At 31.7% G+C, this 20,158-nt stretch overlaps 3 protein-coding genes across 3 annotated transcripts; all 3 read right to left on the bottom strand.

Moving 5' to 3' along the window:
• Nucleotides 1–3,011: 3,011 nt before the first annotated feature.
• Nucleotides 3,012–5,049, bottom strand: LOC105796476 (pentatricopeptide repeat-containing protein At4g14050, mitochondrial). Its single transcript, XM_012626195.2, has one exon. It carries the CDS (start codon nt 4,962–4,964, stop codon nt 3,132–3,134), a length of 1,833 nt encoding a protein of 610 aa, XP_012481649.1. The 5' UTR covers nt 4,965–5,049; the 3' UTR covers nt 3,012–3,131.
• A 640-nt stretch (nt 5,050–5,689) lies between these two features.
• LOC105796070 (probable glucan endo-1,3-beta-glucosidase A6) lies at nt 5,690–7,283 on the bottom strand. The gene is made up of 3 exons (XM_012625706.2): nt 7,203–7,283; nt 5,806–7,101; nt 5,690–5,727 (listed from the first exon to the last, which is right to left on the bottom strand). The coding sequence occupies exons 1-3, from the start codon at nt 7,255–7,257 to the stop codon at nt 5,690–5,692; spliced, it is 1,389 nt and encodes a 462-aa protein (XP_012481160.2). The 5' UTR covers nt 7,258–7,283.
• A 562-nt stretch (nt 7,284–7,845) lies between these two features.
• On the bottom strand, nt 7,846–11,368 carry LOC105796475 (receptor-like kinase TMK4). Its single transcript, XM_012626194.2, has 2 exons — nt 9,076–11,368; nt 7,846–8,587 (listed from the first exon to the last, which is right to left on the bottom strand). The coding sequence occupies exons 1-2, from the start codon at nt 11,321–11,323 to the stop codon at nt 8,070–8,072; spliced, it is 2,766 nt and encodes a 921-aa protein (XP_012481648.1). The 5' UTR covers nt 11,324–11,368; the 3' UTR covers nt 7,846–8,069.
• Nucleotides 11,369–20,158: the final 8,790 nt, after the last annotated feature.

Raw genomic sequence — 20,158 nt, 5'->3', positions numbered from 1 at the left:
TTGAATTAAGATAGTAAAATAGAAATCATAAACTTGATTAACTCAAAAAAATTCACTCAATTTGATCCAACGCGTCTAATTCATGAATAAAGTCAATCAAATTACAATATTTTAATTTATGTAATTTGATTTTTTGAAGTGGAGAAGTTAAAATTGAACTTTACTTCCTAGAAGTTGGCTTTAACCAAGAATTAAATATGTAAAGTAGAAAAAAGTGATTGAAGATTAACTCAATTGATTTTATGAATAAAATGTGCAAAGTAATTTGTGAATAAAAACGTGATTCAATTATTGATTTTATGAATTGATTTGTATATTTGGACCCATTAAATATATATATTATATATATATATATATATATAATATCTTGTCAATTAAGTCTTAACTCAATTGATATTAGTATTATTGTTAATGTAGGAGGACGTGAGTTCAATGGCGCTAAAACCCATTATTTTTTATTTAAGAATTAGGAAAAACTATAGATAGTTTTAGACATTATATTAACCGTGAGTTCAAATATCTTTTCTTTCTTCTTCTTTTTTCTCAAATGCGTTGAAATTGGTAAATGTATATTTCAATTATTTCGATTTTGATATTACAACCACCTTGGGTTACTTTTTTTAAATAAAATAACATTTAGTCTTTAAATTTGAAATCTTTTATCAACTTAGTCCTTGAACTTTTCTTTATGCACATTAATTTTGGAATTTGATTTTTTTCAATTTTAATCGTATGAAGGCATGACAATCGTATCATCGTATGAACTAAAATTGAGAAAAAATATTCACCCGATCACCTCTATTGTCTTCCTCATGTTTCTGAGCTATTTTAATTGATTTTAAAAGTCAAAAGTATAATATAATACTACATTTTGACTAAATTTGTTGCTATAACAGTTATATTTGAATTTTAAAATCTGAAAAATAAAGAGACTATATTATTAGAAATATAAGCTTATAGGGACTAAGTTCTTAATTTTTGAAAAGTACAGGAACTATAGACTTATTTTAACAAGGTAAACTACCTAGTTGGTCACTCAACTTTTAGGGTGGTTTTATTTGGACACCCAAAATGAAATCCTTCCAATTTCGTTACTCAAATTTTAGGGCAATTTTATTTTAGTCACCCAACTGTTAAATCCCTAATGCGATTAACTGTACATGCCACATAATGTTTATACTTTCATTTTAGTCACCCAAAAATATATATTTTTAAAGTATTGATTGGGGTAAAAAAAAAGGATTAAAGTGAAAAGTCGTAGAAACTAAAATAATTCATTAAAAATTATTAAATTGTACTTGTTTATCACATTCCGAAAATTCTAAATTTCTTTTTTTTCAATATTGAAAATTTAAATTTCAAAATATAAAATCAAATAAATAAATTATTAAAATATTATTTTTGATAATGTTAACCGATTTGTTACTGTAATATTCAAATTAATTAAATTAATCATCTTCTAAATTTAAATTTTTATTTTATGTTTTCATATTATTTTTAATGAAATTAACTCAATAACTCATATTTAATAATTTTCTCTAAATTTAAGTTTTATTATATAATATCGAATCTTTCATACTAAGCTAAAAAGTAAAGAAAATTATTCCAATTAATTAAATTAATTGCTTGTTCTTTGTTTGGGTAAAGAAGTGATAAAAAAGTTCTAAGTTTTGTTTGGCATGGAAGATAAAATTAATTGTAAGGATTTTTCTTTACTTTTAGCTTAGTATGAAATACTCAAGATTATATAATCGAAAGAACTTTGGGTTTCATGCACAATTATTAAAGATGCTTTATTTGAGTTAATTTTAATTTGGAAATATAAAATAAAATTTTAAGTTTTAAAAGGCACTAATATTATAGTAACAAATCGGTTAATATTATCAAGAGAGAAAAAGTTTCAATAACTTATTTAATTGATTTTGATATTTTGAATTTTAAAATTTCAATATTGAAAAAAGTAACAATTTTCGCAATGGGGAAACAAGTACAATTTGTCAATTTTAAAGCATTATTTTAGTTTTACCGCTTTTCACTTTAATCACTAATTTTTTTACTCCGATCAATATTACAGAAAAAAAAAGATATTTTTTGGGTGATCAAAATGAAAGTGTGAACATGATATGGCATGTACAAGTCAACTGTCATTAGAAATTTAATGATGGATGACTAAAATAAAAACACCATAAAAATTAAGTGGTGAAATTATAAAGGTTTTATTTTTAAATGACCAAAATAAAAATATTCTAAAAGTTGACCAATTTTAACCTTTTAGAAATAGTGGGAGGCGGTGGAAATAAACTATAAATGGGACAAAGGAAAAGGCCCTGGTCCCCCTGGCTTTTTTTTTTTTTTTTTAACTTATCTAATTATATAAACCTATTTTTATCTTCCAAAATTTTATTATTATTTTAAGTTTAATATATTATTTAATACTTGACCTTTTTAACATGTATCTGTATATAGACTGAAGTGGTCATCACGACTCGATATTTTGAGTAACTAAGCAAACAAAACAGAAATAACATTAAGGTTTCTTTACGTAGTTCATTTTCCTATGTTTGCAGAATCTAGTTCGATTTTGGATGTTTTTCAGAGGCACGGAACTTGAGTTAAAATATATTATTAATTTGGTTTTGAGAAATACTAAAAAAACATGCAATGATCTAACTTTTTTTTTATTATGATTTTAATTTGTTATTAAATTCTATTGAACGGTGATTTTCTTTATTTCCCAATACATATTAGTTTTAAAATAATGACATTTTTCAGGTTTTATTTTTAGAATTATTATATAGAATTTTCTATCTTTTAAAAATGATTTTATATTTTTTATATAGAATCAAGGTCATGTTGATAGAAAATATAAAAGTTGAGGACTAAAATTATTATTATACAAATTAAAAAGTGTCAATTAATGTTCAACTGATAATAAAACAATTTTGAAATTTAATGACTAAATTATAACTTTTTTAGTTAAGTGATCAAAATGATAACTAGCTAAGTCCGAGTTGAATAAAAATTTTTTTGACTGATGTAAAGATGTAACCCAAAAGATCATATACTTAACATAGAGAAACTTCCAAAAGTGGCAGAGATATAAAGATGAAACAATGGAATTGAAAACAGAGTCACCAAAAGTCATTGCACGAACATTTCCCACCCTTAAAATGGTGATATCGTTTGGCGTCTCGGACGACGATTTCTCTTTGCACTATGTCACTAATGAGTTTTAAGACAGTATGACAATCTCCACACACACGGAGATTCTTCACTATCCGTATGACGGTTCCCGGAACGGATTTAAGAAGCCCGTAAGCAACGGCTAATCTCTCACTATGCCAAAACAGTTGCCTCTCCTTCTCTTGGTGATCCGTGTTATGCAAAATATAGCTGGTATCTGGAACATAACCTCTCCTTCTCATCTCTACATCCAACTCGTTCAACAAACCGAAAATCTTATCCTTCATTGGATGAGAAGTTTCCCCGGCGTAAAACATTTGGCTTTCTTTGCCAAAATAGATGTAGCTATAACCGGGTTCTTTTCTAACTTCCAGAGACTCCAGCAAGTGCCTTGCTTTCGAAGCATGTTCCCACAAACCGGAACTAGCATATGTATTAGATAATAGAATATATGTTGAAGGTTCTTCAGGTTTCAAGCTAAATAGATGGTCAGCAAACTTAATGGCCATTTTGGCATTTCTATATTGCTTACATGCACTTAACAATGCTGCCCATGTAGGTTCATCAGGCTTAAATGGCATCAAGTTTATAACACTTTCAGCCTCCTCGAGGTGTCCAGATCGACCAAGAAGATCCAGCAAACATGTGTAATGCTGCAAGGAAGGATGAATGCCGTAATCCTCAACCATAGACTTAAAAAGTTCACGGCCTCTATTCACTAAACCAACATGACTACAAGCATAAATCAATCCAACAAAGGTCACTTCGTTCGGCTTGACTTCATTCAAAATCATATTATCATACAAGGACAACGCTTCCTCGGCCTGTCCATGCTGAGCAGCCCCAACTATAATTGACGTCCAGGAAACAACATCTCTTTGTGACATCCTACTAAAAACATCCCTTGCTGCCGACATATCACTACATTTTGCATACATATCCACAAGAGCATTGCTTATAAACACGCAAGATTCGTATCCAAGCTGTATAACGAGTCCATGGACCTGCTTTCCTAGTTCCAACATCGCTAAATTAGCAGAGGCACCAACAATGCTTGAAAGCACAAGAGGGTCAATTATACTAATCCCTTGCCTTCTCATCTTAACAAACAAGCCAAATGCATCAACCCCATTTCCACTCTGTATTAACCCAGATATCAAAGCAGTCCAAGCAAACAAATTTTTCAGGGGAACCCTTAAAAACAACTCCAAAGCCTCTTCTTTTCTTCCTTTTCTAGCATAGCCATATATGATAGCAGTCCAAGAAGCCATATTTTTCAACTTAATAGAATCGAAAACTAAACGACTATCATCAGGTAATCCACATTTTGCATACATATCAACCAAAGATGACTTAACAACATCATCATCAAAATAGGGTGATACTAAAAAGTTGCCATGAACTTGCTTACCTTGTTTAATAGCACCCAAGCTACCACAAGCCTTGACAAGGCTAGCGAAAACAAAATCATCAGGCAGCAACCTGTCAAGTGAAAACATGGCAGGGAACATAGATAAGGTCTTGTCGGGTAAGTTGGCTTGGTTTTGAGTAGTAAGAAAGGTAGCCCATGAAACATGGTCTCTTTGTGGCATTTCGTCGAACAGTTGGAGAGCATCTTGAAGGAGGCTGCATTTGCCATAGACATTTAAAAGAGTATTGCTTAAAGCGAGAAACTGGGTTACGCCAAGTTTGATGAAATGGGCATGGAGTTGTTTGGTGGAGACGATAGAACGGTGCTTGGCACAGTTTTGGAGTTGGTGAAGATAGTGAAGAATTGGCATACATTAGCCTTTGTTGATGACTTGAAGCCAAACCCACCCGGTTCAAAGAAGCGGTTCTTTTTTGGGCATTTAAGTGTAAGAAATAAATCCAAGTATAATTTAGGGCTACATTTGGTCATAATTTTCTTTTAATTTTATAAATTTTTAATAAGTTATTTAATTAAAACTAAATCGATTAGTGAGATCAAAAATTGATAATTAATTAATTCGACCACTAATTTTTTTTCAAAAACATTAAATTGAATTGAGCCTAAAATTTCTCGCATACTTCAACAATCAAGCTCTAGCTACAAGGGCAGCTACAAGGGTAGAATGGGTCTAGATCCCTGGATTAAGTGGAGTAATATCAATTTTAGTACCTCCTATATATTTAGTATTCAATTAAGGCTATTTTATCATAAAATTTTTTAATCATACATGTTAATGGTGGCAAGTAACAATTGATACATCACAATGTTCCATGTGGATTGATTTGCAGGGAAAAACAAAGAAGAACTTGAAAATGAGAAATTTTCACTTCTTTAAATTTGATGGCAAAACAAAGACAATTATTTTCTTGTAATTATGTCATAAAACACTGTTACTCCCTTACAACAAACATAAGATAAAGTAAGTTCATACTATATATATGTATGTATATATATATATATATTAATTGACACCACTGTGTCTGCAAGTCCTTGATAGAAGGAACCTTAAGCTTGAACTTGAAAATAAAATCATCTTCAGAGTGTCACACTTGGGAAACTGCAGTGTCCACGACCTGAAAAAGGAACCAAATTAAAGATTTTCAAGACAAAATTTCAAGCTTGTAATGATCAGACCAAACAAAAAAACTTACTTGGGTTAGCTCTGGTCTGTCGAGCTAAGCCATTGAAGTTACAAGTTGCACCTTGTTTTCGAAACCGAGCCCAATACGAACTAAATGCATAACTTGCATGCCAAAAAACCGATACTGGTTCATAACATTGTTTACCAGGGTTCAATGCAGCACAAGTTTGGTTACCTTGGCCACAGGCATACGACAATGCCAACGATAAGTTCATCGCGTCAGCCCCCGGTGCCACTTCGCACCATATCTTACCTTTATATGGTACGTTGTTTCTAGCTGCGGGTAATGGTTTGTAACTCGAGAGAGGTCGTTTACCGGTGAGATCGATTTCATAAATCGATGTTCCGTTGGAACGTAACAAGCCCCAATGTCTTTCGGTTGTTGGACCTGTCTTTTGGTTTTCATCATATAAGGAGAAAATAAATGTTGGTATGACTGAACCAGGTCTAGCTGGTGTCCCTAATGGTGGTTTAGCAGTCATTTTTTGGACTAGTTTTCGGTTATAAGTGGCTGCATTGTTGATATTAGCACCTATTTGATCGATATCACCTGTGGTTGGCCACCCGGTTTCGGCTATAGCAAGTCGGATATCGGGGTATCCGAGTTTTCTCATTGCAAAAATGACCGAATCGAGCATTTGGTCTAATAGATTGGTGTAAACCAAGTGACTTCCATGGTCAGTTTGGCTCACCCTGCTTCTAAAGAGAGCAAAATCTAAACTGATGTTTTTCGGATTAGCTGACCATGCTAAATAAGGATAAACATCAATGAAAAAGAACGATTTGGTTCCATTCAAGAATCTTAACAACGGTGCCATGACCGTATCAGTAATATCGGGCCGAAACCTACTGCTCGACGGTGGAAAAGTTGATTGCATTACGTCCATAGCCAATGGCGTACCGACCTTAATGTTCTTGATATCGTGCGTGTTCAACGAGTTCTTGATCCTACGCATGGCAGGGACAAGACTAAGCCAAATTCTTCGATCTTGGTGGCTAAGGACTTCGTTACCAACTAACACGAACCGAATCATCGTGTCGGGGTAATAAGCCAAGACATTGTCTTGTACCCATTGTTCGGCAACAGCTTGGCTCGAAGCGATACGGATTATGTCATTGTTTTGTACCATAACAGATACATGAATGTTGGTCCCTGATAAAAGTTTCAATATTTCAGGGTCGGAATCATAGAGCTTAATACGCCCGGCATTCATCGATTTCACGGTCTCAATGGTTTGATATGGTGATGGCAAATTGTTTCCTATTCGACCATAGTTTATACCAATCTTGCTCGAGATTTCAGCCGCTGTTAAAAACCGAACACACACACACACACAAAAAAAAGGGTTAATCTTTAATTAAAAAACAGAACAAAATTTCACCATTTTTGGACATTGAAAGACTTACATGAAACAACAAGGAAAGAAGACAAGAGGATTGTTGTAAGAAGAGCCGTCGCCATTGTTGATTCTTACAAGTTTCTGCGTGTTGTAATGTGATGGATTTGGCTCTAAAGTGGTTGCTTTATAAAGAGGAGAAATTGAGTAAATTAAGTGGAAAGTAGATAAGATTAGTTCTTTAATTTATTACAATCAAGAAAAAGGACATGAAACAAAAGATTATATGTTAATGATTAATGTAATGTTGGTTTATAGATTTTGTATATCAAAAGGTAAAGATTATGAAGTTAGGACAAGGTGGGGTGTGTTCTTGTCTCCTTTGGTTGAATATATGTTTTTCTTTTGACATTGTCTTTGAGTTTACCAATAGATGCTTGAAATGGTAAAAATTGAGTCGGATTTGATGTTGAATTTTTTGTAGTTTGTTCGGTTTTAATTTGAATTATTATTTAATTGCATCGACAAAACAATTGTAAATTATTGCATAATTTTTTAATATTATGCTATATAAATTGTGAAAATAAAATGCATTTATCAAGTAAACTAGTTTAGATTCAATATAATTATATATTTGAATAAACAAATTAATATTTATTAAAAATTTAAACTCTAATATAAAAATTATAATTTTAATATTTAAAAAAAGAGCATTAACCTTTTTAAATAATAATTATCATTACATTGAAAAAAGTTAAAAAAGAATATGAATATATTATACAATTTCTCTCTCCCTCCAAAAATCCTGTCTTTTTTCCATGGAAATAATATATAAATAAATTCACCAAACAAAACAAAGCAATCGGCTAGCTTTTGAAGAAACAACAACAAAGATAAACATTATATTACCAAAACACTATTTAGCTATCATTTTCCGTCACCGGCCATCGGAAGAGCTGAATGTAGCTGAAAATCCTGAGGGCTTTGCGGGGATGCTTGTTTGGGTCTCGGAGTACGAGAAATCACCGTACATCGTTGAAGTACCTTCATCAGCTTGCCATTTTTGTAGGAACTGAGGGAGGCTCATGTTAAGCTCAATACCGGTGTTTCCATCATCCTCTTGGGTTGTAGGTTTCCATTGCTCTACGAGAGGGCCAAGCACGTTGACGGCATGCCCCATGTCGGGTCTTTGATACGGTTCGCGAGCGGTGCAGTGACCGGCTAACTCGGCTACCTTGAAGATCATTGCCATTGTCTCCTCGTTGTCACAGTTGATTGTTTCGTCAACCACTTTGGGAATGTTGTCTTTGTTGACTAGAACCCTGCGGAACCATGTGACCAAATGCGATTTCTCATCGGGTAAGGTTACGTCTAAAGCTTGTCTGCCGGTTATTATCTCCATCAAGACCACACCAAATGCATACACGTCCACCTTCGTTGTCACCCGTCCAGTTGCTGTCAAGATTAAAAGAAAAATAAGTATATAATCCATATTCTATGTTATTCAAACTCAGATATAAGTATCGGATTCTAAATTTCTCTATGTATTTGGAGGATCTTTGGGAGCTCGTACTCCCATTCTAATGTCCAGATATGCATCAAACATGGGTACCTCACGAAAAAATAAAAAGCCAAGATAACATAGCCTGTATCTTCCCTGTAAGATCGACATACAAGGTACTAAACATAAACTTATTTCTAGCTGTTCAAGTTAGCAAAATTTATCAAACTATAACAGGATGTAGAACATTATGATCTACTTCGAACCTGAAAAAACTTCAAATGTTATCGCATTGTTGTTTGGGTTCGAGTAAAGAAACTCCACCACATTAACAGCTAATATCTTTTAGTACTCGGGAATTCAAACACCAACACATTGAAAAATTAAAGATGCACCTAAATTACTTTGAAAGGTTCGAGCTACCAGATGAGGATTGACTTACCAGCATATTCAGGAGCAAGATATCCAAATGTTCCAGCCAGTCTTGTCTCCAGAGAGTACTTTCCCTCAGGTGCATTCTTAACAAGGCCAAAATCCGCAACCTTTGCCCTCATGTCATCGGTGAGTAGTATATTGTTAGGCTTCAAATCCCGGTGAATGAAACTTTGTTGTGCCAAAGAGTGCAAATACTCGACCCCCCTCGCGACATCCAGTGCAATGGTGACTCGTTGCTTCCAAGTAAGTGGAGCATACCCATTTTCTCGCCATTCGAAGAGATGTTGACCAAGAGTACCTTGAGGCATATACTCGTAAACCAAGAGCCTCTCATTGCCATTGATGCAGTAACCCAAAAGTGCAACCAAATGCCTGTGCCTAACCTTCGTAAGTACCGCAATTTCAGCTTGAAACTCGTTCAAACCTTTAGTACCTTTAGCTGCACACTCCATCCTCTTGACAGCAATCTGCGTGCCATCCTGTAATTCACCTTTATACACGATCCCAAAACCCCCTCTTCCTAAAATATTAGCCTCGCTGAAATTATCAGTCACCTCTCGTAGGACATGTATCGAGATCGCCACATTTCCATCCTCAAAGAAATAGCAATCGCTATGATCACCGCTACTTTGACTCTGCATTTCACTAGGCAATCCTCCATAACCATTCATCTCCCTGTTCTTAACTACTCCCTTCTCAGCATCACTAGCATTACCATCCATCACACCAAATTTCCCATATTTCTTGTTCATCACGTACTTATACGAAACAAAACATACAACAGCAACGAAAACCACTACACCAATGACGATACCGACAATCAAAGCTACAGAATTCTTACCATTGCTACCGCTTTTCGAGCTACCACTCGAACCTCCACTAGATCCTCCGGAACCTGAAGTTCCTCCACCACCAGAACCACTAGATTTTCCTAGTAAAATATTCCCTGAATAAGCAAACTTAACCGAAGCCGAAAATTTTGGAATGTCACCGGTGAGATTGTTGTTAGACACATCGATAAGCTGCAAACTACTCAACTTAATCAAACCATCAGGGATTGAACCTGTTAAGTTATTATCATTCAGATTCAAGTTCTTCAACTTCGTGAGGTTCGCAATTGCCGGCGAAATCGTTCCGACCAAGTTTTTCTTTGCGAGATTCACAGTAATCACATTGCCTTGTGAATCACAACGAACAAAAACCCATTGACAAGCATCATTTCCAGGCCAATCGTCAGAGAGAAAAACAGGGTACCCAAAACCACCAGCAATCTCAAGCAATGTAGTAACTTGAGGATCACAAGGATCACCATTACTATTACAGAAATTATTAGTACCATTAACAGCAATGTTTTCAACTGTGTTGGGAAATTTCGGAAATGGACCCTGTAATTTGTTATTAGACAATGAAATGTTCTTCAAACTAGGGAGATTAGTTAAAGATCCCGGAACTGGGCCGGTCAATAAGTTTTCTCTAAGCTGAATATCAAAGATACCCATAGATTTAGACAAATCTGGGATCTGACCAGTGAACATGTTTTTATGAACCCAAACTTGAAGCAAATCTGTCATGTTAGATAAAACATCTAAAGTACCTGTGAACCCAACATTCTGATTGTTGATCCAAAGATTTTGAATCATTGAACCGGCGAGAGAAGCCGGCAATGTGCCGTTCAAGTTGTTGTAAGACAGCCTTATGCTTTGTAAACTGTTCAAAGATTGGAACACATCGGGTAAAGTGCCGTATAAGTTGGTGTTGTCGAGTTGAACTTCGACGAGACTCGTTGATTGGGATAAATCTGGGAATGTCCATGGACTCAGCTTCGTGTTTTCGCTTAAACTCAGTGTTTGAAGACTGGTTAACCCGAAGAACGCGTTGGGTGTGACCGAGGTGAACGAGTTACCGTCGAGGTAAATGCTTTGTAAGTTGGAAAGGTTGGCGAAAGATGGGATGGACCCAGATAAGGAATTGTGTTGAAGCGATACGGTACGGAGTTCCGACAAGGTGGAGATGTCGGCAGGGAGTGAACCGGACAAGGATTTGGAAGCTAAGTTGATGGAAGTAACGCGGTTGGATGCGCACTTGATGCCTGACCAGTTGCAGTAGTTGTCTGAAGAGGTGGAAGACCAGCCTCTCGGAAGTGGACTAAGGGATGAAGCTAGCTTTACAATGACGGCACCATCGTCTGCGGCGCAGAGGACGGCGGAAAGGAGGAGGAAAGGGTAAAGGAAGTGACGGTGGTCGATGTTTCCCATTGGAAGGTACAAAGATCGAAGTGAAGAAAAAGTGCAATAATAATAATAGTAGTTGGGAGGGAAAGAGAAAAATATATATATAATTAAATGAATTTTATGACCCGAAATTATTACATTCATGAATTCCCCCTTTTTTTCTTTAATATTATATATACGTTTTTACAAATATATATTAAAATAAATTTTTTGTCTCGATTTTTATTTTTATCAATTTTGAATATTTCGTTAAAGAATCGATTCAATCCTTTGTTTTAATCGTTATATCAATCAATTTTGATCGAATAATAAAAATTATATTAATATTTATGAAATAATTTTCCATTTAAAGAAAATATCTTAGCTGTATTTTTAATTTTTATATAAAGGAATTTACGACTTGACCAAAATTAATTAGTTAAGACTCTCCCATTATTATGCCGTGATTTCAGATTTTAATTGGGTGAATATTATTTATTTGGTAATAATATTTTAAAATTTTATAAATATTATTTTAGAATAAATAAATCTCAAAAAATTATTTTTTCTATTTTAAACCTCTTTAGTTAAAAAATTAAAATTAAATGGGAATACCACCAAAATATACAGCTGTTGATTAGCTCATACCATGTAATGAAATCAACACTTTCTTTTTGATGGGTAACCGCGTTTCCTTTTAATTTTTTTCCATATAATATTTATTTGCCATTAACCTAACTATAAACTTTAGTTATGGTAATGATTTGGTCATTTAATTTTAAAAAGTTACAAAATGATCACTAGATTGTTAAACTTTTTTTATAAAATCTAATTAACGAGTTCCAAGTGACAATTTAATTATTAGTATTGTGATCGATACCCATCGACAAATAAAAAAACATACATTGGATCCAAGTTAATTTAACAATTAGTATCTGAAATTGAAGAAGTTTCATAGAAAAACTAAACTATAGAAGAAAAAGGAAATAAAGTTTTTATTAGTACAGATCGTATAAAAGTGATCATTTATAACTTTTTGAAGTTAAGTGACTAAAACGTAAATTTATTAATAGTTTAATGACTTTGGGTAAATTTATCATTTATTTTTATTCTAATTAACTTATAATTTTAAAATAAAATAAAATTATATATATTTTTGTGAGATGTATTGATAGTAAACTTTTTAAATTTTTTATATTTATATATTTGCATATAGAATTATAAGGCTAGACCCATGTTTCTTACACGACAATATGAAATTAAATATTTTTATCACATGCTTCTTTGTTGTTGTTTTTTAAACAAATCACATGCTACTTTGTTGTTCTTTTTTTTTTACTTTTTTATTGATTTAATTTCATCAAATATTTTTAAATTATCACTTAAATTTTTAGTTGATCCTCAATTTTAAAATAATTTAATTAAGTCTCTAAATATCAATATTATATTAATCAAATTTAGGGATAAGTGCTAGCTTGAATGTGAGGTCCAACATATATTAAATGCAATGATCAATATAAACACGCTATTACTTACCGTATGAACAATTTAGATCCCACGTGTCACAAAAAATAGTCTGAATAAAACTTTAGAAATACTATTTTTTGGGTCCAATTACGCCCTCAATCATTGTACTTTTTGCACTTTTTTGAAGTTTAGTCTCTCTACTTTTAATTTTAAGAATTTAGTCCCTTATTTGATTTAAAATTTAAAGACCAATTTAAAGTGTTATTAATTTGCATCCACTAAATATTAATATGTATTATTGATTGGACTTTAGTTTTTAAATCGAGCATTTGATTATTGGAATGCTAGATATTCAAATTGAATGTAAGTCTGCTAATAATATTATCAATTGGACTTTATTTTTAAATTAGACAAGTAGAAGGACTAAACTCCTATAATTAAAAGCAAAGGGACTAAATTTCAAATTTCCAAAGAATATAAAGATTAAAAGCATGATTAAACTTTTTTTTGGTTACTTATCGGTTCTAACTATCCATGCAATAAGTATACATATATATTCAAATCAATCCACATATTTTAGATATAATTCACATGAAATTTGAGCTAACATTTAAACCCAAGTTAATAGCTAGGCTATCGAATACTTATTCGATGTATACTAAAAGCTTTGAGGATTTAATAAAATGTTTTGAAGCTTACAATTATTGTTGTAGTTTTGAGTTTGAATCGAAAACAATAAAACAATTTTAATACCAGTATGATGGTATTGTTTTTTTTTTTTTCAGAATATGAGTTATGAATTTGTCACACACTCAAATATCTATTTTAAATTAGATTTCTAAGTTGTTTTATATATTCTCTAAGAACAAGTATCATCGTACTAATAGCACAACTATAACTATCACTCTTGAGATATATGAAATATTTAGTATTTAAACGTTTGGAGGAAAATGTTTTAAAACATTAATTAACATTAATCAATATTCAAAATTTTGTATAGGGCACGTGCTTAAAATAAGTATACTATATTCTGTTGATTTTGTCTTATTTCTCTAATCTCTTTACGATTTCTACGAGCAGTACTTTCAAACTCAGTATCAAAAAGCAATGGTCACGACGGCTTTCCTCTAGTCATAGACCAAAAAAACCTGCTAGAAACAACAAAAGAAAAATTAAAATGTAAAAATTAAATTAAAACAAAAATATAAAAATAAAAATAATTAAATTGATAGAAATAAAGTTTTCCTCATAGTAACAGAGCCAAAAACTTGATAGTCACGAAACTAACTAAAAATACGATAAACGCAAGTGCACCTATTGATAAATAGTATAGTTATGGTGAGTAAATATATTGTATTCATGAGGACTAAAAGTACTAGTAATTACCATTTTCTTATTATTTAATCAACTAATTGTAGTGATTGGTTTAAGCTAAAATCTACTAAATTAATTAGCTAAAGAACTCAACAGAGAATAAATCAAGAAAATAATTGAATAATAACCAAGAAGCTAAATGATACCTAGGAAATAATCCACCTAGACTTTATCTATCATATTGAATCCCTAAATTATACTAATATCTTTTTGAGAGTAAGATCAACTAACTCTAGATTAATTAATTGAAATTTCTTTCTAATTAAAACTCATATTGTCGCATTAACTCGACCTATAGATTCCCTTATTAGATTTGACTCTAATCTAATAGATTTATGTCATTTTATTTCTAGGATTGCATGCAACTCCACTCAATTATGCTAGATCTACTATTAAATGAGACTTTTCCTCCTCAAATTTAAGCATATCAAACATGGATTAATAATCTAGAAGTATCAAATTAAGAATTAATCACACAAAATTGAGAACAAGATTCAAGTATTTATTATGTAAAATGAAATTAAATAATAGAATTCATCATAGGGTTTATCTCCACTAAGTATCTAAAGGATTAGTTCATAATTGTAAATAAAAACATCTCAAAGTCAGTATAACTATAAGATTAGGTATAACTATAAGATTAGATAAAGAAACTCATAAAAGCTTCAAACAAATTAAAAGGAGATCTTCAATTTTGATGGAAATCTGCTTCAAAGTTGGCTTCAATGGTCTTCTTCGAGTTATTTCCTTCAATACTCTCTGATCTCCCCCACTTTTCATATTCTATTTGGTATTTATAGACTTTAGAATGCCACAAAAGCCTAAAAATTGCATTTTTTCCACGTGTTTGGGATACAAATCGCATAATCGACACGGTCTGGCACATGGCTGTGTGCCAGCCTGTGTGGCTCACACGGTCATGTGTCCAACCTATGTGGCTCCTGAAATATGCTCTATTTGTCTGATTTTTACTTATTTTTCGCTCCTTTTACTCCCAAATGCTCTCCTAAATATAAAAACATGGATTTAAAGGATCAAGAGCATAAAATTTACCAATTTGCATAAATAATCATCCAAAAACGCATTAAAAACCGGATTAAAATATGTTATTTTATCACTTATCATTACTTCTACTCATAATTCACCCTTAACTCTTAAATTAGATTAAAAATGCACTTAGTTATCCTTAAACCAACATTTTCTTGATTGCTGCAATTAGCAATGATACTAATCGAACTAAAACTCAATTGACAAGATGAGTTATGTTAGATAGGAATATAGTACTTATATTGTCACTTTCAGTTTTCTTAAAAAAAAGAAGCCGCATTCATGTATAAATCCATTTATCTATACCATTGTTGTTGTTATCATTTAAAACTTTCGGGTCCATTTGGTTGGGCAATGAGATTGGCTCCAATGAGAATAAAATAATAGTATAGATGTGTAACTAGGGATGGTAAGACCCGAATCACTCTATGGATTTCGAATCGATCCACTCCAGATAAAGAGGATTTCTTTTCAAAAGTGGATGTAGAGGAGGGCGAGGTGGATTTTTTTTTTAAATAGCAAGTATGGAGCAATTATGGTAATTTCTTACCTTGCCCCACTCCATGAGATTAGATTATCATTTTATCATTGTATATATAACTATTGAAAATGTGAAAAAAATGTAATAATGTATTATAGAAAAATTCATAAATTTTATGTTCAAATATTTTTCTGAAGAATTACGGTTAATTATTTACTTGACTTTAAAAATGATTACTGAACTATTCAGAAGATTTTTATTTATGTCACTTGTAGGCCGGACCCTGGGGGTAGTTTCGACTGCAGACACCCAGAGCTGGAAGGGTCTAAAATAAAAATCTTCAACCTTTTAAATCTTCTGATTTATTGCATGCAGAAAAAAAGGCCCCAATTTTTTTGTTATATTGTATTACATCTTATAATTTGGGGCCCCAATTTATTGTGTCGCCTAAGGCCTCAAAAATGTCAAGAACGGCCTGGTCATTTGGCTGTTAAATTTTTTTCTTTTGAAAAGCCTAGGTAGCAAGCTCCAAGCGACGATTTGACAACCGGTACTATGATCGATAACCATAGACAAGTAGAAGAACATACTTTAAACCCAAGGTAACTTAACAGTCAGTATTCAATATAGAAGAAGAAAGCTATTTAGATTTTGCTTGACTTTTGAAGTTGTTTCATGGAAAATATATTGAACTATAAAAGGATGAGTGTTTTTGATTGGTACAGGTGATGCAAATAGAACAGGTCAGAATGATTTTAAAACACATCATCGATCACCCACAACGTCTTCGAGTCAAGCAAAGTGAAGTAAATTGAACCCACCAATAATAGTGATAAACATGGCCATTGAAAATGGGGAGAGAAGTTATATGTATTTTTGTCGTGTATGGCTATTAGGCACTGGACTAGTCAACGACCCATAGATTCGACCAAAATATCTCATTTTAAACTCTTTAAATTTCTTCTCATTTTCATCATTAAGCATCAATAAAAATATATCTTTACTTATTTCTTAACCTTTTTAGAAAATAAAAAAGATGGCGAAGGTTTTTTTTTGGTTGTGTTCTCATTGGCTTTAGTGTTCTCAATCCAATTTGTAGTAGGACAAGAGGAGAAGGCTTTTGATGAGGTAGCATCTCCGGAAGCTGATAGGGTTTTGTTGAGTTCAAGGGAGGCAACTTCTCCAGAATCGGAAGTAGAAGCTCCTACTGGATTTTTCGACGTGTTTAAGAGGAGAATGGCATAGTAATGCTCAAAAAGCAACATGAGACCCAAATTTTAAAGAGGAGGATTCTAACACTGAAAATGAGAAGATTTAGTCAGGGGATGATGCATCAAGTTACCATAATCGCAATAAGCAACCTTAGGCAATGTAATTGAATAAAAGAAGCACATCCAATAATATGGATATATATTATAAGGGCTAGAAAAATTTCCCAATGGCCAAAACAAAAGTAATTATTAAACAATAAATTCATTGAACAACAATAAATTTCATACATTTTCGATGTTCGAGTCCGTAAATATTATTATCTAATATCCGCTTAAATTTAGATTCTACTTTTGGAGGAGAAAATAAATTTTAATTTTTTGCCATAATGACTTATTTGGCCTCCAGTTTACAAAAAAAATTATTTTAGTCATTCATTTATTTTTTCATGTTTTTAATTTTTAACTTGTGTTTTATCAAATTCCCAAAATTGATAGAAATGTTAACTATTTTTAACTTTGCTAATGTGGCATATACATGGATTATCACATGAATGACACCTCATCATTTAATTATTTTTAAAATTTTAAAATAAAAAATCTATTTTAAAAATTAAAATTATTAAAAAAGTAATAAATTATAAAAATTAAAAATATAAAAAAATAGTATAATTTTTTTAAAGTTTCTAGATTTCATAATGTTCTAATTAAGTGCTCAAATTATAAATAACGTTCTAATTTGAAATTTTTAATATCTTTAAGTTTGGATCGGGAAAAATGATAGTATGAAATATCTTAAGTCTTTGGCGTTGCATGCAAATGTCCAAATTTTGATTGCACAAAAACAACGTTCAACCATTGTGTACAAGTGAAGTCACATTATAAAGACAAAATTATAGTAAATTTGTTAGCTGGTTGAGATGGATTGATGGACACAAGGAGTGGAAATTTTCTTAAAGTGTTTTTGGGTGAAGTTTGGAGAAAGACTTTCATTTTTACATTATTTTTTATTTTTATTTAATTGAAATATTTTTTGTTTTATATTATTAAATATAAAACATAAAAATATTTATAAGTCAAGCTTCGAGTTAAATTTCAAAATTTGAATAACTCGAATAATTTGAATAATTCATACAATGATTGGTATATATACTCATTTGATCCCTATTAATTTTGAAACTTAGAAAATTTACTCTCAGCAAAAATTTAAAATATTTATAAAAATTCCAAAATTTATATTTTGGGACGTTGATTGAAAATGATGATCACAGATTACTTGAAATGTCTTATAATTTAGCTACTTTTCAATCCTTTACACTTTCAAAGTTTACCCAACCAATTGAAATGCAACGAGCATATAGTTTTTAAGTCCAAAATTAGATTCTTTTCATCGGTGATTTACATAATTAATTTTATTTTCTCTTCAATTATTTAAATTTACTATCTTTCTTTTTTTTTAATGAACAAAGATAAAATCATAATTGGATTAAGTCGGGTTAGGTTATTCCAGAGCAATAATCATATAATTTTTGAAGAATTTTATCTAAGGGTTGCATATAACGCCTTGAAAATATCATTGCTTCTGGTCCATCGACTACTCAATTACCCTATTTGAATACATGTATCACCCTAATCATCCAAAGATGTTGAATAAGTTCTTTATAATTCGTAACACAGCTAAATGTGGAACTCAGCTAATCATCTTGAATCAATTAGATTGTAGTCATATTATTCACCTCAAGCACAATCCATTGAAAACCTATTCTCTAAGTAATTTGAAATCCCTCCAAAGCTCCGCAAAGCTCAACATTGAGTGTATAACAACATAATGTATTTAGAGGCAAAACTCATAGATTTATTTTCTAATTAGGAAATTATATGTTTTTAGTGTAGGACTAACAAAGAAACTATAGTATGCATATGGGTTTTTATCAAATGGAGCTTTTGACTTAGTCTTGGCATGTATACTTGCAAATGACTCCTATTGTCCGGTCATTATTTAATTATGTTCTACTAATTTCTAAGCCGGTTCTTAATATTTTTGGGTTTCAAGCAAACAATAAATTAGACTTTTTTTTTAAAAAAAATTATATAAAATGTAATGCAATAAAAGCTACACATATTTTGCCGCCTAACAGATGAAATATTTATGGTGAAAATTTAAAATTTATACATTTAATTAATTTATTTTAGTTTGAAATGGGCTTTTTTTAAGTAAAATACCCGATTTTATATACGAATACTATTTTTTAAGAAAACGAAATTCACTCCCATTTTTCATTTACTTATTTTGCTTCTCTCTTCCTAGTTAGAATCCTAGAAAGAAAGTATAAGAAAATGCATTAGATCAGACTCCTTTTTCAACCTTTTTCTTTTTCATAGTCTTCTTAGAAAGATTTCATCTTTGTTTCTCTTCATTGGGTATCAACATCTTGTTCCTTTCTGTTCCTAAAGAAGCTACCATTTTGTTTCAACGGCTGAGAAAAAGGAGTCAGTAGAAACAAGGGAAGAAACAAAGTTAAAGAAGGAACTAGGGAGAGTGGTGAAGAAGATTGTAAAAGATGAGGACTATGGGTTTGATAAAACAATTGAAGCTGTTTAGGTGCTGCAATGGACGATAAGAACAAAAATTATGGTATTTGCTGGTTTGTTGAGGTTTAAGAACCAACACGTATAAGTTCTAAGATGAATGCATTTCACCCATGATCTTCGTAATTTCCCTTCTAACTTTGACCAACCGTAGTTGGGTTGCTCTTGAAAATTTTGGTAAGGTTCCACTGAAGCTATTTCCAAGTAGATTCAGCATCCGTATTTTCACGAAGTTAGCAATTTCTTGAGGTATGGGACACTCAAATTAGCAAATGAAGTTGGAATACAACCATTGAGTCAACTCTAGAAAAATCAATAATTTCAAGCTTCCTAATTCTTCAGGAATGCCTGTTGTCCCTGAGGACCAAATTGCTCAAATTAGCAAATAATGAAGTAGGAATAAAATTATAGCAATATTTGGGTTTGGAACTAATCTATCGCAAATTATGATCCATTTTATATCATAATTGTTTCTATATAATTTATTATTTTTAAATATAAAAATGCACCATTAACATCTTTTAATTAAACTTTGGTATAGCACCCCAAAAGAATAAATTAACTATGCGTATTTTTTAGTCCTGGTTTATTAATGAGGATCCAACTTATAAATTTTGGGCCATTGGCTAACATTGGAAAGCATACCAGATTCTAAGACTTATTTCTTTCAATTATGTTTTAATTTTTATTTTATCATATTATTACATACAATGT

The sequence above is a fragment of the Gossypium raimondii genome, chromosome 3 (genome assembly GCF_025698545.1).
Source record: "Gossypium raimondii isolate GPD5lz chromosome 3, ASM2569854v1, whole genome shotgun sequence".
Taxonomy (NCBI): domain Eukaryota; kingdom Viridiplantae; phylum Streptophyta; class Magnoliopsida; order Malvales; family Malvaceae; genus Gossypium; species Gossypium raimondii.
Note: the sequence above shows the minus strand (reverse complement) of the source record. Positions and strands in the feature narration are given on the sequence as shown.